Genomic DNA, 27323 nt, shown 5'->3' with positions numbered 1-27323 from the left:
CTTTCGAAGACCTTAGAAAGGCAGGGTAGGATGGATATAGGTCTGTAGCAATTTGGGTCAAGAGTGTCACCTCCTTTGAAGAGGGGGATGACAGCAGCTGCTTTCCAATCTATGGGAATCTCAGACGACACGAAAGAGAGGTTGAACAGGCTAGTAATAGGGGTTGCAATAATTTCGGCAGATAATTTTAGAAAGAAAGGGTCCAGATTGTCAAGCCCAGCTGATTTGTAGGGGTCCAGATTTTGCAGCTCTTTCAGAACATCAGCTGAATGGATTTGGGAGAAGGAGAAATGGGGGAGGCTTGGGGAGTAGCTGTGGGGGGTGCAGTGCTGTTGAATGCAGTAGGGGTAGTTAGGTGGAAAGCATGGCCAGCCGTAGAAAAATGCTTATTGAAATTCTCAATTATAGTGGGCTTATCGGTGGTGACAGAGTTTCCTATCCTCAGTGCAGTGGGCAGTTGGGAGGAGGTGTTCTTATTCTCCATGGACTTTACAATGTCCCAGAACTTTTTAGAGTTGGAGTTGCACGAAGCAAATTTCTGTTTGAAAAAGCTAGCCTTGGCGTTTCTAACTGCCTGTGTGTATTGGTTTCTAACTTCCCTAAAAAGTTGCATATCGCGGGGGCAGTTCGATGCTAATGCAGAACGCCACAGGATATTTTTGTGTTGGTTAAGGGCAGTCAGGTCTGGGGAGAACCAAGGGCTATATCTGTTCCTGGTTCTACATTTCTTGAAAGGGGCATGCTTATTTAAGATGGAGAGGAAGGCATTTTAAAAAAATAACCAGGCATCCTCTACTGACGGGATGAGGTCAATATCCTTCCAGGATACCAGGGCCAGGTCGAATAGAAAGGCTTGCTCGTTGAAATGTTTCAGGGAGCGTTTGACAGTGATGAGTGGAGGTCGTTTGACCGCTGACCCATTACGGGTGCAGGCAATGAGGCAGTGATCGCTGAGATCTTGGTTGAAAACAGCAGAGGTGTATTTAGAGGGCACGTTGGTTAGGATGATATCTATGAGGGTGCCAGTGTTTGCGGCTTTGGGGTTGTACCTGGTGGGTTCATTAATAATTTGTGTGAGATTGAGGGCATCAAGCTTGGATTGTAGGATGGCTGGGGTGTTAAGCATGTCCCAGTTTAGGTCACCTAGTAGCACGAGATCTGAAGATAGATGGGGGGCAATCAGTTCACATATGGTGTCCAGAGCACAACTAGGGGCCGAGGGGGGTCTATAGCAGGCGGCAACGGTGAGAGACTTGTTTTTGGAGAGGTGGATTTTTAAAAGTAGAAGTTCAAATTGTTTGGGTACAGACCTGGATAGCAGGACAGAACTCTGCAGGCTATCTCTGCAGTAGATTACAACACCGCCCCCTTTGGTCGTTCTATCTTGTCTGAAAACGTTGTAGTTAGGGATGAAGATTTCAGAGTTTTTGGTGGACTTCCTAAGCCAAGATTCAGACACAGCTAGGACATCCGGGTTGGCAGAGTGTGCTAAAGCAGTGAATAAAACAAACTTAGGGAGGAGGCTTCTAATGTTAACATGCATGAAACCAAGGTTATTACGGTTACAGAAGTCATCAAAAGAGAGCGCCTGGGGAGTAGGAGTGGAGCCAGGCACTGCAGGGCCTGGATTCACCTCTACATCCCCAGAGGAGCAGAGAAGAATAAGTATGAGGGTACGGCTAAAAGCTATAAGAATTGGTCGTCTGTGACGTCCAGAATAGAGAGAAAAAGGAGCAGGTTTCTGGGGGCGATAAAATAGCTTCAAGGTATAATGTACAGACAAAGGTATGGTGGGATGTGAGTACAGAGGAGGTAAACCTAGGCATTTAGTGATTATGAGAGAGATATTGTCTCTAGAAACATCATTGAAACCAGAAGATGTCATAGCATGTGTGGGTGGAGGAACTGAGAGGTTGGATAAGGTATAATTAGCAGGGCTAGAGGCTCTACAGTGAAATAAGCCAATAAACACTAACCAGAACAGCAATGGAGAAGGCATATTGACATTAAGGAGAGGCATGCTTAGCCGAGTGATCAAAGGGTCCAGTGAGATTCAGACAGCTAGCCGGGCCATAGGTAGCAAGCTGGTGGAAGATGGGAGGGAGGTCTGTTTTTAGCCACCTCGTGCGTTTCCGTCTGTGGGTTAGTGGGGTTCCGTGTGGAAGGGGGGACCAGTCCAAGTTGGCAAAATAGTTAGTTATAGTGGCCCAAGAAAAGTGTCCGATAGACCTATTCAGATCGCAGCCGAAAAGACAGCTAACGATTAGCGGGCCGCAGATGGGCGATCAGGTTACGTCGCGACGGAGGGGCCAGTTGGATAACTCCCTCGGGCAGATAACGTCGGTGGTCCAGTCGTGAAGACCCGATGGGGCTCCGCATCGGCAGTAAAACGGGTCAGGATAGGTGAGTTGTAGCCCAGGAGACACTTCAGCTGGCTAGCTCAGGAATAGCCCAAGAGTGGCTGACGGAACTCTTTAGCTGGCTAGCTCCGTAATAATGTGTGTTAATTCCGTGACCGACGTTGCCAATAGTCACTCAGGTAGCAGCTAGTTAGCTGCAAGATCCAGGTGTAAATGTCCAGAGCCTGCGGTAGAAATCGGGGAAAGGAGAGAGAATAGGTCCGGTATGCTCTGGTCTGAGTCGCGCTGTACAAAAACTGGCAATAGCTTTTCGAGCTAAAGGATAGCTGAGGACAGCTAACCGTGGCTAGCTGAACTTCAACGTTAGCCAGTGAAAATGGCTAAACACTTGCTAGCTTCTGTTGTGGAATTCAGATGAGGTAAATAATACTTTCTTTTTTAAATTGGTGAGGCGGGTTGCAGGAGAGTGCTTTGAGGTTGAGTTTTTAGAATTAAAAAAAAATATATATATAAAAAGATAAGTGAAGAAAAAAAAAATATGTAAATATATATATACACGGGACACGACAAGAGGAGGGTAGAGGACGTCTGAACTGCTACGCCATCTTGGAAGAAAAAGACAGTGAAGAAAGAAAAGCCCAGTGCAGTGTGTACTACTAGAAAGGGCCCAGTGCAGAGCGTACTGCTTTAGAAATGGCCCAGTGCAGAGTGTACTGCTTTAGAAAGGGCCCAGTGCAGAGTGTACTAATAGAAATGGCCCAGTGCAGAGCGTACTGCTTTAGAAATGGCCCAGTGCAGAGTGTACTGCTTTAGAAAGGGCCCAGTGCAGAGTGTACTGCTTTAAAAAGGGCCCAGTGCAGAGTGTACTGCTTTAGAAAGGGCCCAGTGCAGAGTGTACTGCTTTAGAAAGGGCCTAGTGCAGAGTGTACTGCTTTAGAAAGGGCCCAGTGCAGAGTGTACTGCTTTAGAAAGGGCCCAGTGCAGAGTGTACTGCTAGAAAGGGTCCAGTGCAGAGTGTACTGCTAGAAAGGGTCCAGTACAGAGTGTACTGCTAGAAAGGGTCCAGTGCAGAGTGTACTGCTAGAAAGGGCCCAGTGCAGAGTGTACTGCTAGAAAGGGTCCAGTGCAGAGTGTACTGCTAGAAAGGGCCCAGTGCAGAGTGTACTGCTAGAAAGGGTCCAGTGCAGAGTGTACTGCTAGAAAGGGTCCAGTGCAGAGTGTACTGCTAGAAAGGGCCCAGTGCAGAGTGTACTGCTAGAAAGGGTCCAGTGCAGAGTGTACTGCTAGAAAGGGCCCAGTGCAGAGTGTACTGCTAGAAAGGGTCCAGTGCAGAGTGTACTGCTAGAAAGGGTCCAGTGCAGAGTGTACTGCTAGAAAGGGTCCAGTGCAGAGTGTACTGCTAGAAAGGGTCTAGTGCAGAGTGTACTGCTAGAAAGGGTCCAGTGCAGAGTGTACTGCTAGAAAGGGTCCAGTGCAGAGTGTACTGCTAGAAAGGGTCTAGTGCAGAGTGTACTGCTAGAAAGGGTCCAGTGCAGCCTACAGAGCAGCAGAGGATGGTTGGGATGATCAGGGATGTGGGTCACCTGTTCTAACACTGTGTATCTTGCGGTATCCTGGGTCTTTATTATGCATTTGGTATAATTAACACATGTACCAAAATGTGTAAATATGTACCTGACATGAAAATTCACAAACCCTAATTAATCATTTTCTGTCTGTCTTTTGATATCCAACCTGGTCGTCATTATAATTATTTACCTTCCTTGATCCTATGTAAATGCTGCCAGTGAGGCCTCCCTCTCTCTCTCCCTCTCCCTCTCCCTCTCCCTCTCTCTCTCTCCCTCTCCCTCTCTCTCTCTCTCTCTCTCTCTCTCTCTCTCTCTCTCTCTCTCTCTCTCTCTCTCTCTCCCCCTCTCTCTCCCTCTACCCCTCTCTCTCTCCCCTCTCCCCTCTCTCTCCCCTCTCTCTCGCTCTCTCTCTCTCTCTCTCTCCCCCTCTCTCTCCCTCTATCCCTCTCTCTCTCCCTCTCCCTCTCCCTCTCCCTCTCTCTCTCTCACTCTCCCCCTTTCTCTCCCTGACGTTTCTGTAGGCCTGACAATCATATGGTACCCACCAGGGCTGGCCTAAATCACCATCTAATTGGCTGCTATTCAATATTCAGCAGACAGTACACATCTAGAGAATTGAAAAAACCAGTAGCTCAAATCAAATCAAACTTTATTTGTCACATGCGCCAGATACAACAAGTGTAGACCTTAGCGTGAAATGCTTACTTACACGCCCTTAAAACAACAATGCAGTTCAAGAAAGAGTTAAGAAAATATTTACAAAATAAAATAAAGTAAAAATTAATAAACAGTAATGCAATAAAGTAACAATAAGGAGGCTATATACAGGGGGTACCGGTACCGAGTCAATGTGCGGGGGTACAGGTTAGTAGAGGTAATTTGTTAATGTAGGTAGGGGTGAAGTAACTATGCATAGATAATAAACAGCAAGTAGCAGCAGTGTAACAACAAATGGGGGAGGGGGGGTGTAAATAGTCTGGGTGGCCATTTGATTAATTGTTAAGCAGTCTTATGGCTTGGGGGTACAACCTGATAAGGAGCCGTGAGGTAGCAAAGAGAACAGTCTATGACTTGGGTAGCTGGAGTCTTTGACAATTTTTGGAGCTTTCTTCTGACACCGCCTGGTATAGAGGTCATGGATGGCAGGAAGCTTGGCCTTGGTTATGTACTGTGCCATACGCACTACCCTCTGTAGCAACATACGGTCAGATGCCGAGCAGTTGCCATACCAGGCGGTGATGCAACCGGTCAGGATGCTCTCGATGGTGCAGCTGTAGAACTTTTTTGAGGATCTGGGAACCCATGTCAAATCTTTTCAGTCTCCTGAGGGGAAAAGGTGTTGTTGTGCCCTCTTCACGACTGTCTTGGTGTGTTTGGACCATGATAGTTCTTTGGTGATGTGGACACTAAGGAACTTGAAACTCTCAATCCCGCTCCACTACAGCCCGGGGATGTGAATGGGGGCCTATTCGGCCCGCCTTTCCTTTTCCTGTAGTCCACGATCAGCTCCTTTGTCTTGCTCATATTGAGGGAGAAGTTGTTGTCCTGGCACCACACTGCCAGGTCTCTGACCTCCTCCCTATAGGCTGTCTCATCGTTGTCGGTGATCAGGCCTACCACTGTTGTGTCGTCAGCAAACTTAATGATGGTGTTGGAGTCGTGCACGGTCAAGCAGTCATGGATGAACAGGGAGTACAGGAGGGGACTAAGCACGCACCCCTGAGGGGCCCCAGTGTTGAGAATCAGCGTGGCGGATGTGTTGTTACCTACCCTTACCACCTGGGGGCGGCCCGTCAGGAAGTCCAGGATCCAGTTGCAGAGGGAGGTGTTTAGTCCCAGGGTCCTTAGCTTAGTGATGTGCTTTGTGGGCACATGGAGTCAAACAGCACCCGGGGATTCAAACAGCACCCGGGGAGTCAAACAGCACCCGGGGAGTCAAACAGAACCCGGGGAGTCAAACAGAACCCGGGGAGTCAAACAGCACCCAGGGAGTCAAAAAGAACCCAGGGTGTCAAACAGAACCCGGAGTGTCAAACGGAACCCGTGGAGTCAAACAGCACCCAGGGAATCAAACAGCACCCAGGGAGTCGGCGAGAGGGTGCTGCTGGGAGTTAATAGGGCTGGAGGATAGAGAGTGTGTAGATGGTGCTGCTGGGGGTTAATAGGGCTGGAGGATAGAGAGTGTAGATGGTGCTGCTGGGGGTTAATAGGGCTGGAGGATAGAGAGTGTAGATGGTGCTGCTGGGGGTTAATAGGGCTGGAGGATAGAGAGTGTAGATGGTGCTGCTGGGGGTTAATAGGGCTGGAGGATAGAGAGTGTAGATGGTGCTGCTGGGGGTTAATAGGGCTGGAGGATAGAGAGTGTAGATGGTGCTGCTGGGGGTTAATAGGGCTGGAGGATAGAGAGTGTGTAGATAGTGCTGCTGGGGGTTAATAGGGCTGGAGGATAGAGAGTGTAGATGGTGCTGCTGGGGGTTAATAGGGCTGGAGGATAGAGAGTGTAGATGGTGCTGCTGGGGGTTAATAGGGCTGGAGGATAGAGAGTGTGTAGATGGTGCTGCTGGGGGTTAAAAGGGCTGGAGGATAGAGAGTGTGTAGATGGTGCTGCTGGGGGTTAAAAGGACTGGAGGATAGAGAGTGTAGATGGTGCTGCTGGGGGTTAATAGGGCTGGAGGATAGAGAGTGTAGATGGTGCTGCTGGGGGTTAATAGGGCTGGAGGATAGAGAGTGTGTAGCTGGTGCTGCTGGGGGTTAAAAGGGCTGGAGGATAGAGAGTGTGTAGATGGTGCTGCTGGGGGTTAATAGGGCTGGAGGATAGAGAGTGTGTAAATGGTGCTGCTGGGGGTTAAAAGGGCTGGAGGATAGAGAGTGCGTAAATGGTGCTGCTGGGGGTTAAAAGGGCTGGAGTATAGAGAGTGTGTAGATGGTGCTGCTGGGGGTTAAAAGGGCTGGAGGATAGAGAGTGTGTAGATGTTGCTGCTGGGGGTTAATAGGGCTGGAGGATAGAGAGTGTGTAGATGGTGCTGCTGGGGGTTAAAAGGGCTGGAGGATAGAGAGTGTGTAGATGGTGCTGCTGGGGGTTAAAAGGGCTGGAGGATAGAGAGTGTGTAAATGGTGCTGCTGGGGGTTAAAAGGGCTGGAGTATAGAGAGTGTGTAGATGGTGCTGCTGGGGGTTAATAGGGCTGGAGGATAGATAGTGTGTAGATGGTGCTGCTGGGGATTAATAGGGCTGGAGGATAGAGAGTGTGTAGATGGTGCTGCTGGGGGTTAATAGGGCTGGAGGATAGAGAGTGTGTAGATGGTGCTGCTGGGGGTTAATAGGGCTGGAGGATCAAGAGTGTAGATGGTGCTGCTGGGGGTAATAGGGCTGGAGGATAGAGAATGTGTAGATGGTGCTGCTGGGGGTTAAAAGGGCTGGAGGATAGAGAGTGTGTAAATGGTGCTGCTGGGGGTTAAAAGGGCTGGAGGATAGAGAGTGTGTAGATGGTGCTGCTGGGGGTTAAAAGGGCTGGAGGATAGAGAGTGTGTAAATGGTGCTGCTGGGGGTTAATAGGGCTGGAGGATAGAGAGTGTAGATGGTGCTGCTGGGGGTTAATAGGGCTGGAGGATAGAGAGTGTAGATGGTGCTGCTGGGGGTTAATAGGGCTGGAGGATAGAGAGTGTGTAGATGGTGCTGCTGGGGGTTAATAGGGCTGGAGAATGGAGAGTGTGTAAATGGTGCTGCTGGGGGTTAAAAGGGCTGGAGGATAGAGAGTGTGTAAATGGTATATTGCTGTAGATGCTTTTTAGGGTTTTCTCCTCCATTCCTCTCCTTGCCTGGCCATCTGTTCACCCATATGGAGGCATGGATGGAGGAGCCACTTCTGGTAAGACTGGCGGAAGAATGTTCTCAGTGGTAGACACACACACAGTCAGTAATGTTTAATTAACATCTGGGACAGAACAGTCGTTCTGTATATGACAAAGCCCTTACAGCACCACTGTCACAGTGATGGCTGTAAGAGCTAGTGTCAGGTAAACGCCCCAGTCTTCTGAAGCACAACACTGTGATGGCTGTAAGAGCTAGTGTCAGGTAAACGCCCCAGTCTTCTGAAGCACAACACTGTGATGGCTGTAAGAGCTAGTGTCAGGTAAACGCCCCAGTCTTCTGAAGCACAACACTGTGATGGCTGTAAGAGCTAGTGTCAGGTAAACGCCCCAGTCTTCTGAAGCACAACACTGTGATGGCTGTAAGAGCTAGTGTCAGGTAAACGCCCCAGTCTTCTGAAGCACAACACTGTGATGGCTGTAAGAGCTAGTGTCAGGTAAACGCCCCAGTCTTCTGAAGCACAACACTGTGATGGCTGTAAGAGCTAGTGTCAGGTAAACAGCCCCAGTCTTCTGAAGCACAACACTGTGATGGCTGTAAGAGCTAGTGTCAGGTAAACACCCCAGTCTTCTGAAGCACAACACTGTGATGGCTGTAAGAGCTAGTGTCAGGTAAACACCCCAGTCTTCTGAAGCACAACACTGTGATGGCTGTAAGAGCTAGTGTCAGGTAAACACCCCAGTCTTCTGAAGCACAACACTGTGATGGCTGTAAGAGCTAGTGTCAGGTAAACACCCCAGTCTTCTGAAGCACAACACTGTGATGGCTGTAAGAGCTAGTGTCAGGTAAACACCCCAGTCTTCTGAAGCACAACACTGTGATGGCTGTAAGAGCTAGTGTCAGGTAAACACCCCAGTCTTCTGAAGCACAACACTGTGATGGCTGTAAGAGCTAGTGTCAGGTAAACACCCCAGTCTTCTGAAGCACAACACTGTGATGGCTGTAAGAGCTAGTGTCAGGTAAACACCCCAGTCTTCTGAAGCACAACACTGTAGCATTCTTTTCCTTTTTGATCCTTGTTTTAGTTGTTTTCCTCTTTCTGCTGAGGGCTTTGCAATGAGAGTTGATGGTTTTCAAATGGCTCTCCTTTTGTTGAAACCTCTTAAACATTGAGGTGGGGTTCTCTTCAGAAACAATACATTGTCTTTGTTTTTAGGGGTAGCGAATAAAAGGCCTGAATATTCAATAATTGATTGATTATTGCGGCCGGTTAAAAGGAAACAGCACTTCCCTTTTGTTTGTTTGTGTATGTATTTGTCTGTTTGCGTTGTTTGTGTGTTCAGAGTGGGAGGAGTGGAGGATTCTGAAGACATGTCATTGGTTAATAGGAGGGTTCTGAAGTCATGTCATTGGTTCAAAAGGAGTGTTCTGAAGTCATGTCATTGGTTCAGTAAGAGGGTTGTGAAGTCATGTCATTGGTTCAAAGAGGGTTCTGAAGTCATGTCATTGGTTCAAAAAGAGTGTTCTGAAGTCATGTCATTGGTTCAGTAGGAGGGTTCTGAAGTCATGTCATTGGTTCAATAGGAGGGTTCTGAAGTCATGTCATTGGTTCAACAAGGTCCTCCCAGTCAAGTGTGGTGATTCCATTTCCCTTCAGTACAGTCGCTGTTTCTCACCTCTGTCATGCTACAGCACAGTCAGGCTGAACGCTGTTCATGTTCTTCAGGTGGGCCTGTTGGGGACACACACACACACACACATCGTATGCACAGAGAACACTGTAGGTAGCACACACACCCTGCATCATTACTTGAGCACATTACAGTGACCTGAGACAGAACCAGGGCACTTTGTAAATGTCACGGACCAGCCCTCTCCCCCTCTTTGCCCACGGAATAAAATGAATTGAATTGTGTGCTATCAGCAGCAGCAGCAAGATAAATCTGTCGTTTTAAAAGAAAGTAGCAATTAGGTGTGGAAAGCCTAGTGGAGGGGGAGAGAGAGAGGGAGAGAGAGAGGGAGGGAGGGTACAGGGCTGCTTTTAGGAGTAACCCCCAGCCCTTTCCTAATGCATGGGACCAGAGAGGCTATGTGACAGGGGAGCAGGTGAGCTGTTTATCATCAATAGAGGGGAGGGGGAGGAGGGCAGGGGGAGACAGAGCCTCTGACCAGGTCCATTACATAGACCAAAGATGGGAACTGAGGCTCTGTTGCCAGATGCGATTTCGGAACTCTTCATATCTTCCCTCTGATTCTCAGTTTATCTAATGATTCACCTCACACCACTCTCACAGTTCTTCCTTTCTCCTTTCCCCTATTCTCTCACTATTTCTCTCTATATCTGTCTCTCAACAAACACACACTACCGGTCAAAAGTTTGGGCTCACTTAGAAATGTCCTTGTTTTTGAAAGAAAAGCACATTTTTTTCCCATAAAAATAACAAAAAAATTGATCCGAAATACAGTGTAGACATTGTTAATGTTGTAAATGACTAATGTAGCTGGAAATGGCAGATTTTTTATGGATTGTCTACATAGGCGTACAGAGGCCCATTATCAGCAACCATCACTCCTGTGTTCCAATGGCACGTTGTGTTAGCTAATCCAAGTTTATCATTTTAAAAGGCAAATTGATCATTAGAAAACCCTTTTGCAATTATGTTAGCACAGCTGAAAACTGTTGTTGTGATTAAAGAAGCAATAAAACTGTCCTTCTTTAGACTAGTTGAGTATCTGGAGCATCAGGATTTGTGGGTTTGATTACAGGATCAAAATGGCCAGAAACAAAGAACTTTCTTCTGAAACTCGTCAGTCTATTCTGAGAAATGAAGACTATTCCATGCGAGAAAGTGCCAAGAAACTGAAGATCTTGTAACACGCTGTGTAGTACTCCCTTCACAGAACAGCGCAAACTGTCTCTAACAGAATAGAAAGAGTGGGAGGCCCCGGTGCACAACTGAGCAAGAGGACAAGTACATTAGAGTGTCTAGTTTGAGAAACAGACGCCTCACAAGTCCTCAACTGGCAGCTTCATTAAATAGTACCCGCAAAACACCAGTCTCAACGTCAACAGTGAAGAGGCGACTCTGGGATGCTGGCCTTCTAGGCAGAGTTCCTCTGTCCAGTGTCTGTGTTCTTTTGCCCATCTTTTAATCTTTTATTTTTATTGGCCAGTCTGAGATATGGCTTTTTCTTTGCAACTCTGCCTAGAAGGCCAGCATCCCGGAGTCACCTCTTCACTGCTGACGTTGAGACTGGTGTTTTGCGGGAACTATTTAATGAAGCTGCCAGTTGAGGACTTGTGAGGCGTCTGTTTCTCAAACTAGACACAAGGAAATTTCCAAGTGACCCCAAACTTTTTAACGGTAGTGTACACACACACACACACTCTCCTCTTCATACTGTGTCTGTGTGACCTTGATCTGCCAGCAACTTTCAGTCGGTACGAAAAAATTAATCACAGACTGTCAAACTGCTGTGGGAGGAATTATTCTTCTAAGTTTTCCACCTCTCTTTCTCTCTCTCTCTCTCTCATTATCTATTTCTCTCTCTCTCTTTCTCTCTTTCTACCTCTCTCTTTCTCTTTACCGCTCTCTCTCTTTCTCTCTCTTTCTTTCTCTCTCTCTCTTTCTCTCTACCTCTTTTTCTCTACCTCTCTCTCTACCTCTACCTCTCTCTTTTTCTTTACCTCTCTCTCTTTCTCTCTCTGCCTCTACCTCTCTCTTTCTCTTTCACTCTTTCTCTCTCTACCTCTTTCTCTCTCTCTACCCCTCTCTTTTTCTCTCTCTCTCTCTCTCTCTCTCTCTCTCTCTCTCTCATTCCCTCTATTTACTTGAATGCCCTTTCCAGTACAGGGGGAAATGTATTGCTTGTAGGACAGGTGGAATATGAACAATGGAGTGCAGGGTTATCTGGCCAGCCTGTGAGCGCAGCAGGGAAATCGATGTGACCCGTGATACACTGTCATCACAATTCCCACCCTGGCTGTCCTATTTGTCTTGCGCCGGGAAGCTGGGATGGCTGGTGTCATCTCAGAGCCAGATTATCTGGGTGAATCATAGCTCCAGACACTCACAGGCTTCTGTCTATTTACCCCTGTCGTTCCCTCTGTGGGTGGGGGAGGGATGGAAGGAGAGGAGAGGAGAGGAGAGGAGAGGAGAGGAGAGGAGAGGAGAGGAGAGGAGAGGAGAGGAGAGGAGAGGAGAGGAGAGGAGAGGAGAGGAGAGGAGAGGAGAGGAGAGGAGAGGGGGAGGGATGGAAGGAGAGGACAGGGGGTGGATGGATGGAGGGAGGGAGGGATGGGGAGAGGAGGGGGAGGAGATGGGGGATGGAGGGGAGGAGGGGTGGGAGGAGAGGGGTGGGAGGAAAGTGAGAGAGGGCTTTGGGAAGGTAAAATACAATGCTCCTTGCTTTTCGGGTAGCTGTCTCCGTGGAGGTACTGCTCTGATCTGGGTTTTTCACTCTGCTGCGTATAGATGAACCTATTCAGAGTGAGGCTGTACAGGGCATACAGTCAGTCCCTCAGCCTGGTCTTACGTCCTCTTCACACATTGCTACTCTCTCTGCTGCTTCCACTGTCTACCATTAACAATTCTTTCAGCTTTATTAAACTGTTCATATGTCGCTGTGAATGTGATGGAATGTGTGTTTGCGCATCAGTTTTATTTTAACAGCCCCATTACATGTGATAAAACCAAGGTCTATTGTGTGGTGTGTTAAGCAGAAGAAGGGCAGCTGGCCCTGCCAGTGATGAAGCCAGGCTTTGAGAAGATGGCCCTGGGTGGACAGACCCTGCCTCCAGGCTTCCCTGCGCCCTTCCTCTTTGCCGACGGACTCAACTCTGTGGAGACTCTGCTCACCAACATCCAGGTACAGACACAGTCTTTGTGTTTTGGAATATTGGCACTGGCGTGAGTGGGTTCTGCTGTAGGGTGTGTGTGTGTGTGTGTGTGTGTGTGTGTGTGTGTGTGTGTGTGTGTGTGTGTGTGTGTGTGTGTGTGTGTGTGTGTGTGTGTGTGTGTGTGTGTGTGTGTGTGTGTGTGTGTGTGTGTGTGTGTGTGTGTGTGTCTGTGTGTGTGTGTCTGTGTGTGTGTGTTATGGTGCTCTAGTTGTTAGCCCTGGGGTTAAAGGTTAAAGTGCTGTACTCTTCTCCGTGTCCCTCGGGCGGCGCAGGGTCTGCTGAAGGTAGCCGTGGACAACACCCGTGTGCAGGAGAAACACATCCAGCAGCAGAGGAAGGAGCTAAAGATGGAGCTCTACAGAGAGAGAGAGATGAGAGAGAGTCTGGAGAGACAGCTTTCCTCCGAACTGCACAGCCGAGGTAGGAGAGAGAGAGAGGAAGTGTGTGTGTGTGTGTGTGTGTGTGTGTATATGTGAGAGAGATCTGGCAGTGTGAATGAATAAATGAATACACCAGTGGAGGCTGGTGAGGGGAGGACGGCTCACAATAATGGCTAGAACGGAGCGAATGGAATGGCATCAACCACATGGAAACCATGGAAACCATGTGTTTGATGTATTTGATACCATTCCACTAATTCTGCTCCAGCCATTACCATGAGCCTGTCTTCCCCAATTAAGGTTTATTTTATTTATTTATTTAACCTTTATTTATCTAGGCAAATCAGTTAAGAACAAATTCTCATTTACAATGACGGCCTACCCCAGCCAAACCCAGACAACGCTGGGCCAATTGTGCGCCGTCCTATGGGACTCCCAATCACGGCCGGATGTGATGCAGCCTGGATGTGCCACAAGCCTCCTGTGGAATACACGCATACAGTCAATAAAAATCCTGCCAAAGGAATATGTGCATCTTTACTGGGCTTGGCACACATCCTGGTGGATTTAGAGTTCACTTGTGCATCTTCAGCCACAGCCAAGAAATGAAGGCAATTAGTCGCCTCGGTAACGACTCCAACAATATTTACAGACACTTTGACTGTCTATTAGTCATGACTGTTATCACATTGCTTTTGATTCAAATGTATCTTTTAATGGAGAGGCAGTAAAGCTGTGTGTAATTAGATGTGTTATCAGCTCTGGGTTAGACAGGGCAGAGTGCACAGGAGGCTGGTGGCACCTTAATTGGGGAGGACGGGATCGTGGTAACGGCTGGAGTGGAATAGGTGGTATGGTATCAAGTACTTCAAACACATGGTTTCCATGGTTTCCATGTGTTTGATGCCTTTCCATTTGCTCCGTTCCAGACATTATTATGAGCCGCCCTCCCCTCACCAGCCTCCACTGACAGAGTGGGTGCTGCTGCATGGTGCTGTTGGTTCCCCTTTACTGGGAACATGCTTTTTATTTGGCTGTTAATATGGGGAGAATGGGACCCTCAAGCGCTTCAAACTGGAGACGGGCTGGGGAGGTGCAGTTGGGCTGGGGAGGTGCAGCTGGGCTGGGCTGGGCTAGGGGGGTGCAGCTGGGCTGGGCTGGGCTAGGGGGGTGCAGCTGGGCTGAGCTGGGCTGGGCTAGGGGGGTGCAGCTGGGCTGGGCTGGGCTAGGGGGGTGCAGCTGAGCTGGGCTGGGCTGGGCTAGGAGGTGCAGCTCTGGGCTGGGCTGGGCTAGGGAGGTGCAGCTGGGCTGGGCTAGGGAGGTGCAGCTGGGCTGGGCTGGGCTGGGCTAGGGAGGTGCAGCTGGGCTGGGCTGGGCTAGGGAGGTGCAGCCGGGCTAGGCTGGGCTGGGGTAGCGGTTCTAGTACTGGGTCTAGGAGACAGCACTACAAAGGGTTTTCTCTGTTTTCCTCAGATGAGGTGAGCTTGTCAACTCAATGGCTCTCTCCCCCTCTCCCTCCCTCTGTCCCTGTGCAGCCACCATCCAGAAGCGTCTGAAGAAGGAGAAGAAGGCTAAGAGGAAACTGCAGGAGGCTCTGGAGTTTGAGTCCAAGCGCCGTGAGCAGGTGGAGCAGGCCCTCAAAACAGTCACCTCCCCAGAGAACCTCCGTATGAGTCTCAACGGTAGGCCTCCATGCTCTCTCCTCCTTTACCGTCCCCCTCTCCTCCTCCCCCTCTTTACCTTTACCCTCTCCTCCTCTTTACCGTTCCCCTCTCCTCCTCCTCCTCTTTACCTTTCCTCCTCTCCTCCTCCTCCTCTTTACCTTTCCCCCTCTCCTCTTTACCTTTCCCCTCTCCTCCTCCTCCTCTTTACCTTTCCCCCTCTCCTCCTCCTCTTTACCGTTCCCCTCTCCTCCTCCCCCTCTTTACCGTTCCCCTCTCCTCCTCCTCTTTACCGTTCCCCATCTCCTCCTCCCCCTCTTTACCTTTCCCCCTCTCCTCCTCCTCCTCTTTACCGTTCCCCTCTCCTCCTCCTCCTCTTTACCTTTCCCCTCTCCTCCTCCTCCTCTTTACCTTTCCCCCTCTCCTCCTCCTCCTCCTCTTTACCGTTCCCCTCTCCTCCTCCTCCTCTTTACCGTTCCCCTCTCCTCCTCCTCCTCTTTACCGTTCCCCTCTCCTCCTCCTCCTCTTTACCATTCCCCCTCTCCTCCTCCTCCTCTTTACCGTTCCCCATCTCCTCCTCCTCCTCTTTACCTTCCCCCCCTCCTCCTCCTCTTTACCGTTTCCCCCTCTCCTCCTCCTCCTCTTTACCTTTCTCCCTCTCCTCCTCCTCCTCCTCTTTACCATTCCCCTCTCCTCCTCCTCCTCTTTACCGTTCCCCATCTCCTCCTCCTCCTCTTTACCTTCCCCCCCTCCTCCTCCTCTTTACCGTTCCCCTCTCCTCCTCCTCCTCTTTACCTTTCTCCCTCTCCTCCTCCTCCTCCTCTTTACCGTTCCCCCTCTCCTCCTTCTCCTCTTTACCTTTCCCCCTCTCCTCCTCCTCCTCTTTACCGTTCCCCTCTCCTCCTCCTCCTCTTTACCGTTCCCCTCTCCTCCTCTTTACCTTTCCCCTCTCCTCCTCTTTACCTTTCCCCTCTCCTCCTCCTCCTCTTTACCTTTCCCCCTCTCCTCCTCCTCCTCTTTACCTTTCCCCCTCTCCTCCTCCTCCTCTTTACCTTTCCCCCTCTCCTCCTCCTCTTTACCTTTCCCCCTCTCCTCCTCCTCTTTACCGTTCCCCCTCTCCTCCTCTTTACCGTTCCCCTCTCCTCCTCCTCCTCTTTACCTTTCCCCCTCTCCTCCTCCTCCTCTTTACCTTTCCCCCTCTCCTCCTCCTCCTCTTTACCTTTCCCCCTCTCCTCCTCCTCCTCTTTACCGTTCCCCCTCTCCTCCTCCTCCTCTTTACCTTTCCCCCTCTCCTCCTCCTCTTTACCGTTCCCCTCTCCTCCTCCTCCTCTTTATCGTTCCCCTCTCCTCCTCTTTACCTTTCCCCCTCTCCTCCTCCTCCTCTTTACCTTTCCCCCTCTCCTCCTCCTCCTCTTTATCGTTCCCCTCTCCTCCTCTTTACCTTTCCCCCTCTCCTCCTCCTCCTCTTTACCGTTCCCCTCTCCTCCTCTTTACCTTTACCCCTCTCCTCCTCCTCCTCTTTACCTTTCCCCCTCTCCTCCTCCTCCTCTTTACCTTTCCCCCTCTCCTCCTCCTCCTCTTTACCTTTCCCCCTCTCCTCCTCCTCCTCTTTACCTTTCCCCCTCTCCTCCTCCTCTTTACCTTTCCCCCTCTCCTCCTCCTCCTCTTTACCTTTCCTCCTCTCCTCCTCCCCTCCTCTTCTCCATATTAATTTGATTACAATTTTCCTCTCTTTCTCATCCTGTTCCTATTATCTTTCACTGCTCTTTCCATCTCTCTCTCTCTCTCTCTCTCTCTCTCTCTCTCTCTCGCTCTCATTCCCCCACCTCTCTCTATACTTGTCTTCCTCGTTCTTCTCTGTGAAAGCATCACAGATATTTAGTTTCATGTCATCAGTGCAGCGGTCCTAGCCGATATTACTTCCAGTGCATTAGCATTGTTACCCTGAGAGGAAATGGATACAGATTCTTATCATAAAGACTGTAAATTCAAACACTTAAAACGGTCAATTGTTTCGATAGCTTCCTCATTTTCAGTTGTTTATTTCTGAATATCTTACCAGGAGTACAGAAGAAAAAACAGAGCGATACACACATCTGTAAACATTTCAGTGGGCAGAGCAATTCATTCCAAGGCTGATTAACCATCAATTTATTCAAAGAAATGCATTGGGTTTCCTTTCATCGTTGTTGGGACTAATACATTATTGTGTGAACTATCTGGCCACTTCTCGTAATGTTTGCAGACTAAATCTAGCTAAATCCAACCCCTATTTCTGTACGATCTCAGATAGCAACCCCCCCCCACTTGAAACATAATTTGTCTCTTGGACAGAATTTCTTCTCCACCTGATATATGTGGGTCCTGCAGAGATTGTCTGGATAGAGAGGTAAGACGTAGTAGTCTTGACCTAATGGCTGTGTTCCATTTCAGAGGCAGTGATACCGGAGGTTGAGCCAGAGCATAACGGCAGCCAGCAGGAGAACTCTGCCGTACAGGGTAAGCAGCTTCACTCTCCCTCTCTGTCTCTGTCTCTGGCCCTGAGATCTGGGGGGTCAGGACGCAGGGAGAAGGAACAGGGCTTTGGGTTGACCCTTGACTATATTCCCAAATATAGTCAGAAAAGAACAATACGCCACCACAAAGTGACATTACTTGGATGAACTTGTGAATGTTGGAAAGTACCCTCACATGAGGGGGTCAGAGTCAGGGGAAGGGAGTGAAGTGGGGACTTGGGGGGGGAAGGGAGTGAAGGGGAAGGGAGTGAAGTGGGGACTCCACCCTCCCCTCCTCCTCCACCCTCCCCACCTCCACCCTTCCCACCTCCACCCTTCCCACCTCCACCCTCCCCTACACCTCCACCCTCCCCTCCTCCTCCACCCTCCCCATCTCCACCCTTCCCACCTCCACCCTTCCCACCGCCACCCTCCCCTCCTCCTCCACCCTCCCCACCTCCCCCCCCTCCTCCTCCTCCTCCCCCCCACCCTCACCTCCTCCTCCTCCACCCTCCCCTCCTCCTCCTCCACCCAGGATTACCTAAACATGTTACCGCTCTCATATACCCATATGAGACTTCCGTCCTAAAACAAACCATAACATCATGAACCTCTGGCTGGTTATATTGACAGTGTTGCAGCGAGCACAAAAAAAACATAAACCCAGTTACTACCGTGTTCCTTATAGTAAGACATAATGCTTTGACATTCTTGTGTGCTAGCCTTGTAAATCCATGTATTTGTCGTGACCCTGAGTGTTCCGCTTTCCTGTGTGAGCCAGTTGTTACTAATGACAGCGTGGAGACAGGGATTATGGGGCCATGGAATTTCTGACCTTTAGGGCAGCAAGGAGATCTGCTGATGGCCATGTGAGGGCCAGACAGACAGCGCTCCTCCCCTGACACGGAAGAGAGAGAGAGAGAGAGAGAGAGAGAGATAGACAGACAAACAGACAGAGAGAGACAGCGACCCCTGTCTCCGACCCCAGACCCCTGTCTCCCTACAGACCCCTGACCCCCTACAGACCCCTGTCTCCCTACAGACCCCTGACCCCCTACAGACCCCTGTCTCCCTACAGACCCCTGTCTCCCTGTCTCCCTACAGACCCCTGTCTCCCTACAGACCCCTGTCTCCGAATACTGTTCTTTCATGTCTTCCATATTGCTAATTTAAGCAAGAGAACTACACCCCTTCGACTAAACCTGTACTTAACCCAAATATAAACTGTTGGGAAGAGAAAACCTCTCCCAGAGCTGAGAACCAGCTAGTCATCCTGACAGATGTGCCAGAGTTTCAGACTCAGCACAGAATGGACACCCCTCCCCAACAGTAGGATCCAGATGTACCAGATGATATTGGTGGCTATGGCTCCATGTATTATCCTCCATTGGAGGTCAGCTGTCCTCTTATCAATAGGCAGTTTGTATAAAGACCGCCAACAGCCTTTTGGGGAGGCACCTGGACCAAACACACCCACCCACCTTGTCGATGTGACCCCTTCCAGGGAAGAAGCACGGGACACTTTTACACAGATTTTGTACATGGCCTTCTTTCCCACTGCCTTGAACTCCCCCAGCTCCGGGGTATGGAAGGAAAGCAGCATCCCCATGTCCTTCTCTAATGCCCTCGTCGCAGCACTAATATTCAGTGCAGGGAACACATCATCCAGAACCTCCGTCCACCGATCAGAATTGGAAGTGTCAGTCACATACTGCCGATGAAGTACAGACCTCAGATATGACCCCCCTCAGTAGGCGAGATGATCGGATCCCCACTCTCCTCCAATGATCTGCTCCTACTCCGCATCAGATGACCCAGCTTGGTACACCCCACACCTAACAGGCATGAACGTAGGCTGGCTGAACCCAGAGCATGAGACTGGATGACAGTGTTATAAAAAAGAGGCTCTTCAAAAAGCCACATCCCTGGTGGCGTGCCGGCCTTACGGGACTTGACAAAATCTCTCCAAGCCTGCATAATAGACTCATAAAATGGAGTCAGTCCAGACAAAAGGTTCTTATCTAAGCCCAAACAGCCCACTCTCCTCATCAATGTATAGACTGTGTCGACCCAGCTAGAACCGTCACTGTACAACAGTCTCTGGGCTGCTTGAAGCCAGAAAGCCATGATCTTGGAAGAAATGTTCACCAGGCCTTGTCCACCCTCGTGCAGTGGCAGGTATAGGGCTGCAGCTTTAATCCAATGTTGTCCAGACCAGAAGAAATTGACAATGGTCCTCTGAAGCTCTTGGATCAGACCCCACGGTGGCTGTAAAATCATTAGTCTGTGCCACAGGGTAGAGGCAGCTAGAATATTGGCTACCATTACCCTTCCCCTATAAGACAGCTGGGGTAACACCCATTTCCACCTTGACAATCTGGCACACACTTTCTCCACTACACCTCCCAGTTCTTTTCCTGAAAGACATTGGAACCTAGAAAAAAAAAAAAAGTCTTCATCCCATCAGCCTAGTGGTTAGAGCGTTGGACTAGTAACCGAAAGGTTGCAAGTTCGAATCCCCGAGCCGGCAAGGTAAAAATCTGTCGTTCTGCCCCTGAACAAGGCAGTTAACCCACTGTTCCTAGACCGTCATTGAAAATAACAACTTGTTCTTAACTGACTTGCCTAGTTAAATGAACGTAGGTAAAAGGTAAAATAAATATATATTTTTAATCTCTGCCCCTCTGAAGCCCCCGTGGTAACCGTGGAGCAGACCCCGTCTGAATCTGACCTGCCCACCGCGATTCGCTCTTTTCCCAATTGACTCTAGCTGAGGAGGCCCCCTCATACACCTTTAAAAACTGTCACGTCATCTGCATATGCAGACAGTGCTATCGTGGGACCCTTCATTACCCCTGGCACAGAGAAACCAGTAAGCCTCGCTCTTAAAAACAAAGCATTGGTTCAATTACCAGACAATATAACTGCCCTGAAAGTGGGCATCCCTGCCTGATACCCCTAAGGACGGGGATGGGGCCGCTCAAACCACCCCCCACCTTCATCATACATGAGGTCCCAACATACAGTAAACTCATCCTAGACAAAAAAAACATCCCCAAACCCAAAGGCTTTCATTGTTGTGAACAAGTAATGGTGGTCCACACGGTCAAAAGCCTTCTCCTGATCCAAAGAAAGTAAACCCACATTTACATCAGACAGTTTACAAATGTCTAAAACATCTCTTATTTGAAACAAGTTGTCAACAATAGAGTGGTCAGGTACACAGTAAGACTGGCCCTTGTGGACCAACAGCCCCAGATATTCTTTCAACCTGTTTGAGAGACATTTAGATACAATATTATATTCTGCACACAGCAATGCAACAGGTCGCCAGTTTTTTAGAAGAGCCAAATCCCCCTTTTTTGGCAACAATGAAAGCACAGCACATTGACAGGATACAGGAAGAGAATCCTCATGAAAATATTCACACACCACTTCATAATAATCCCCCCCAATAGATCTTCTAGAACTCAGATGGTAAAGCATCGATGCCAGGGGCTCGGCCTGATGAGAGCTGTGTAACTGCTGTGGACAGCTCCTGCAGAGTAATGTCAGAGTCCAAAGCAGCTCTCTGCTCAAGGCCCAATTGAGGAAGTCCATGTAACAATTGTTCAGTACACAGATAATCACAATCCTCCGCCTTATAGAGGACAGAGTAGAAATCCACGGCATGTTGGCGCATTTCACTGTCATCCGTGGTCACCTTCCCATCAGGGAGACGAAGGCCGACCATCTGTTTGCGTTGCAATGTAGACTGCCCTAGGTTTTAAAAAAATGCTAGGAGCATCCATATCCTTGAGGGTAGCAAAACGAGACCATATCAAGGCACCCTTCACTCTTTCATGTAAAAACGACCTCAGTTCATATCTCTTGTCCTGTAAGTTCATTAGTCCAGGGTCATTCTGAGTGAGCAACTTCAATTCAATAGATGTGATGTCCTGTTCAAGGGCCCTGATAGTCTCTAACTTCAATAGGAGACAGAGCAGTGTACTGTTGACAAAACAACCGTATTTGGGCCTTCCCAACCTCCCACCATTGTCTCAAGGACTCAAAATTCAATTTCGTAACCCTCCATTTTTCCCAAAACAACAAACTTTTCCCAAAACATGACATCATGTAACAACTTAACATTAAAATACCAATAAGGGGATGACCTACGTGGACAGGACAAGTGAATATCAACAGTCACATTATGGTGATCACAGAAACCCACAGGAGTAATATCACACCTTCTAACCCTACTACAGTAGAGATCAGATACATACAGCCTGTCAAACCTTCCAACCCTACTACAGTAGTGATCAGATACAAACAGCCTGTCAAACCTTCCAACCCTACTACAGTAGTGATCAGATACATACAACCTGTCTAACCTTCCAACCCTACTACAGTAGTGACCAGACACATACAACCTGTCTAACCTTCCAACCCTACTACAGTAGTGACCAGATACATACAACCTGTGTAACCTTCCAACCCTACTACAGTAGTGATCAGATACATACAACCTGTCTAAACTTCCAACCCTACTACAGTAGTGACCAGATACATACAACCTGTCTAACCTTCCAACCCTACTACAGTAGTGATCAGATACATACAACCTGTCTAACCTGCCAACCCTACTACAGTAGTGACCAGACACATACAACCTGTCTAACCTTCCAACCCTACTACAGTAGGGATCAGATACATATAACCTGTCTAACCTTCCAACCCTACTACAGTAGAGATCAGATACATACAACCTGTCTAACCTTCCAACCCTACTACAGTAGAGATCAGATACATATAACCTGTCTAACCTTCCAACCCTACTACAGTAGTGATCAGATACATACAACCTGTCTAACCTTCCAACCCTACTACAGTAGAGATCAGATACATATAACCTGTCAAACCTTCCAACCCTACTACAGTAGTGATCAGATACATACAACCTGTCTAACCTTCCAACCCTACTACAGTAGTGATCAGATACATATAACCTGTCTAACCTTCCAACCCTACTACAGTAGTGATCAGATACATACAACCTGTCTAACCTTCCAACCCTACTACAGTAGTGATCAGATACATACAACCTGTCTAACCTTCCAACCCTACTACAGTAGAGACCAGATACATACAACCTGTCTAACCTTCCAACCCTACTACAGTAGTGATCAGATACATACAACCTGTCTAACCTTCCAACCCTACTACAGTAGTGATCAGATACATACAACCTGTCTAACCTTCCAACCCTACTACAGTAGTGACCAGACACATACAACCTGTCTAACCTTCCAACCCTACTACAGTAGTGATCAGATACATACAACCTGTCTAACCTTCCAACCCTACTACAGTAGTGATCAGATACATACAACCTGTCTAACCGTCCAACCCTACTACAGTAGTGATCAGATACATACAACCTGTCTAACCGTCCAACCCTACTACAGTAGTGATCAGATACAAACAACCTGTCTAACCTTCCAACCCTACTACAGTAGTGATCAGATACATACAACCTGTCTAACCTTCCAACCCTACTACAGTAGTGATCAGATACATATAACCTCTCTAACCTTCCAACCCTACTACAGTAGAGATCAGATACATATAACCTGTCTAACCGTCCAACCCTACTACAGTAGTGATCAGATACAAACAACCTGTCTAACCTTCCAACCCTACTACAGTAGTGATCAGATACATACAACCTGTCTAACCTTCCAACCCTACTACAGTAGTGATCAGATACATACAACCTGTCTAACCTTCCAACCCTACTACAGTAGGGATCAGATACATATAACCTGTGTAACCTTCCAACCCTACTACAGTAGTGATCAGATACATATAACCTGTCTAACCTTCCAATCCTACTACAGTAGAGATCAGATACATATAACCTGTCTAACCTTCCAACCCTACTACAGTAGTGATCAGATACATATAACCTGTCTAACCTTCCAACCCTACTACAGTAGAGATCAGATACATATAACCTGTCTAACCTTCCAACCCTACTACAGTAGTGATCAGATACATACAACCTGTCTAACCTTCCAACCCTACTACAGTAGTGATCAGATACATACAACCTGTCTAAACTTCCAACCCTACTACAGTAGTGATCAGATACATACAACCTGTCTAACCTTCCAACCCTACTACAGTAGTGATCAGATACATACAACCTGTCTAACCTTCCAACCCTACTACAGTAGTGATCAGATACATACAACCTGTCTAACCTTCCAACCCTACTACAGTAGTGATCAGATACATACAACCTGTCTAACCTTCCAACCCTACTACAGTAGTGACCAGATACAAACAACCTGTCTAAACTTCCAACCCTACTACAGTAGTGACCAGATACATACAACCTGTCTAACCTTGCTGCTCTGACACCACCTTCATTAACTTTTAGCCATGTGTACCGTCTAACTGTTGCATTCCCTACTCTCCACACATCAGAAAGCTCAAACTCAGTTAATAGACCAGACAGGCAGGTAGCTGACCGCAGGTGAGGTTCTTCAGCAGTGTGGTCAACAGTAAACTCCACTGTACAGTTCCAGTCCCCCCATAAAACCATACACCCCTCTTGGTCACAGTCTTCAGGTTTCCTTTATTTTATCAAATACAGCAATACTCTCTGTACCCTCATTAGGAGCATAAACATAACAAATATAAAAACATTTAAAAGCATAACATCCGCCTTGACCAATAAAACCCGACCCTTGACAATCTCTGTTGTAGACACCACAGTCACCCCTAAGCCTGAGGAAAACAAAATTGCCACTCCAGCACTGAAATGAGTTCCATGACTGAGTATATGCTGCTCCTCCCACCACATACCCTAGTCAACCTCATTAGCCTCATCACTATGTGTCTCCTGTAGAAAAAAAACACATGAAGCCTTTTCTGTTGTATTACTTCTAATACCCAAGCCCTCTTATTCCTGTCCCTTCCTCCATTAATATTTAGAGAAGCTACCCTTAGTATCTCCATATAGAAAAGAGAAAAGAAAAGCAGAAGAAACCACAGAGAAACCAGACAAAGAGAAAAGAAACACTCTGAGTCATGATCATCATCATTGTTTTAATTTTCTCTGAACTTGACCACGTTTCCCACTACCTTTTTGCTGCCGTGACAACACATTTCCTCAAGCGAAAACGCTTCTTCTCACTCAACTGGTCTAACCCCACCGTCTTCTGTAACATCACAGCTGACCTCACACACTTATTACCAATTTGACAGATTTCCCAAAAGTCTGATCCAGGGACCCATTTACCTCCTCTTGATTGTAAATTGAGTCGTCACCAGCTGCTTTCATATCAAAAGAGATGTCCATATCCTTCTCCTGATCCTCCTCAACTGAGGCCACAGACCCCTGACTCCCCTCAGGCACATCCCTCTCAACACTCCCCACTTGCACCACATCAATCGTACTGGGCATCTCCTTCACTAGCTGGGAGACTAGCCCCACCTGAACCCTCTGCTGTACCCCATCACTCGTACTGGGCATCTCCTCCACTAGCTGGGAGACTAGCCCCACCTGAACCCTCTGCTGTACCCCATTACTCGTACTGGGCATCTCCTCCACTAGCTGGGAGACTAGCCCCACCTGAACCCTCTGCTGTACCCCATTACTCGTACTGTACATCTCCTCCACTACCTGGGAGACTAGCTCCACATGAACCCCCTCCTGTACCCCATCACTCGTACTGGGCATCTCCTCCACTAGCTGGGAGACTAGCTCCACATGAACCCCCTCCTGTACCCCATCACTCGTACAGGGCATCTCCTCACCAGTCTGAGGAAATGGCTCCCCAGATCCGTCCTTACCTTCTACAACAATATTTTTCTGCTGCATAACAGATGCTAAGTTTCCCTTTGGTACAAGCTGCAACGCCGTACCCTCAACACGGACAACTTGTTCCTCAGCAACAGGTGCTTGTGGCTGCTCTACCACTGTCGGCCCACCTTTCTCTACATCAGTGGGCCCAGGCGTTACGAGGACCACCTCTCCCTACATCAGTGGGCCCAGGCGTTATGAGGACCACCTTTCTCTACATCAGTGGGCCCAGGCGTTATGAGGACCACCTCTCCCTACATCAGTGGGCCCAGGCGTTACGAGGACCACCTGCGCCCCTCCCTCCGCCTTCTCCCTTTTCGGACAAGCATGTCACTTATGGCCAACATCACCACACTCAAAACACCGTTGACTACCCGTACTAGCAAAAGCCATATACAGTCTGTTGTCATACTTGACTTTAAACGATAACTCCAAAGTCTGTTCCGGTGAGTCCAAAAACATAAACACCTGTCACCGAAACGACATAACCTGTTTCAAAGCCGGGTGTTTGCATGCTCAACCATACGATCAACAGGATGCTCTTCTTTAAGAAGTACACCATGCTCAACCATACGATCAACAACTCTCTTCTTTAAGAAGTACACCATGCTCAACCATACGATCAACAAGATGCTCTTCTTTAAGAAGTACACCATGCTCAACCATACGATCAACAAGACTCTCTTCTTTAAGAAGTACACCATGCTCAACCATACGATCAACAAGACACTCTTCTTTAAGAAGTACACCATGCTCAACCATACGATCAACAACTCTCTTCTTTAAGAAGTACACCATGCTCAACCATACGATCAACAAGACTCTCTTCTTTAAGAAGTACACCATGCTCAACCATACGATCAACAACTCTCTTCTTTAAGAAATACACCATGCTCAACCATACGATCAACAACTCTCTTCTTTAAGAAGTACACCATGCTCAACCATCCGATCAACAACTCTCTTCTTTAAGAAGTACACCATGCTCAACCATACGATCAACAAGACTCTCTTCTTTAAGAAGTACACCATGCTCAACCATACGATCAACAACTCTCTTCTTTAAGAAGTACACCATGCTCAACCATCCGATCAACAAGACGCTCTTCTTTAAGAAGTACGCCATGCTCAACCATACGATCAACAAGACGCTCTTCTTTAAGAAGTACACCATGCTCAACCATACGATCAACAACTCTCTTCTTTAAGAAGTACACCATGCTCAACCATACGATCAACAACTCTCTTCTTAAATAAGAAGTACACCATGCTCAACCATACGATCAACAAGACTCTCTTCTTTAAGAAGTACACCATGCTCAACCATACGATCAGCAAGACTCTCTTCTTTAAGAAGTACACCATGCTCAACCATACGATCAACAAGACACTCTTCTTTAAGAGGTACACCATGCTCAACCATACGATCAACAAGACGTCCTTCTTTAAGTACACCATGCTCAACCATACGATCAACAACTCTCTTCTTTAAGAAGTACACCATGCTCAACCATACGATCAACAAGACGCTCTTCTTTAAGAAGTACACCATGCTCAACCATACGATCAGCAAGACTCTCTTCTTTAAGAAGTACACCATGCTCAACCATACGATCAGCAAGACGTTCTTCTTTAAGAAGTACACCATGTTCAACCATACGATCAACAAAACGCTCATCTTGAAGAAAAACCACCACCACTTTATTCATCCACGACACATAAGCAACATTTTCATAGCCTACCTTCTCTCCTACGGGAACCAGAAACTCCTCCACAGTGACAGTAGCTTCAGTAACACACCTAAAGCCGTTACCGAAGAGACAGGGACGGCGTCCTCATGTGGGTCGCCATCCCCGCCAAAGCCAGGGCAATTCCGGCAAGAAAAACACACAACAAATAAATAAAATAAATAATCACCGTAATCATGCATAGAAAAACCACCAAGAAAAGGAAACAAGAAAGAAAACACAGGCGATCTAACTCCAGACAACACTCGCGCATACAACTCCCAGCATGCACCAAACACCACTCCCGAGAGAGAGAGAGAGAGAGAGGTCCACATTTCACCTGCACTGGCCAGTGATGAGCATGAAGCATGTTACAACAATGCAACAGGAGTTTCCCAAAAGCCTTTAGTCCCTGTGTAACTGCTTAAAACTAGTTAAGTAAATCTATCCTCTTCCTGTGTTGTTTCTACTGCTGTGAAGAACTTTCCTTTGACTAAAGTTTTAAAAGAGAATCATCTCTGTAATATGGCATTCAAGCCTCATCGCGATTGGCTGATGAAATCTGAACTAC

General features: G+C 48.0%; 1 protein-coding gene across 12 annotated transcripts in view; it reads left to right on the top strand.

The window, feature by feature from the left end:
- Positions 1 to 27323, top strand: part of LOC106592083 (dachshund homolog 2) — a 312801-nt gene that overhangs the window by 274266 nt on the left and 11212 nt on the right. For 7 of the 12 annotated variants that reach the window (XM_045690137.1, XM_045690135.1, XM_045690136.1 and 4 more), the window contains 4 exons: positions 12458 to 12606; positions 12901 to 13057; positions 14553 to 14699; positions 17112 to 17177. In XM_045690137.1, the coding sequence (XP_045546093.1) occupies positions 12458 to 12606; positions 12901 to 13057; positions 14553 to 14699; positions 17112 to 17177 (519 nt within the window). The remainder of the gene's footprint in view (positions 1 to 12457; positions 12607 to 12900; positions 13058 to 14552; positions 14700 to 17111; positions 17178 to 27323) is intronic. The other 5 variants (XM_045690138.1, XM_045690129.1, XM_045690134.1 and 2 more) reach the window with 3 other exon arrangements.

Source organism: Salmo salar, chromosome ssa11, assembly GCF_905237065.1.
Source record: "Salmo salar chromosome ssa11, Ssal_v3.1, whole genome shotgun sequence".
In the NCBI taxonomy this organism is placed as follows: Eukaryota; Metazoa; Chordata; class Actinopteri; order Salmoniformes; family Salmonidae; genus Salmo; species Salmo salar.
This window is presented reverse-complemented; position numbering and strand designations above follow the sequence as displayed.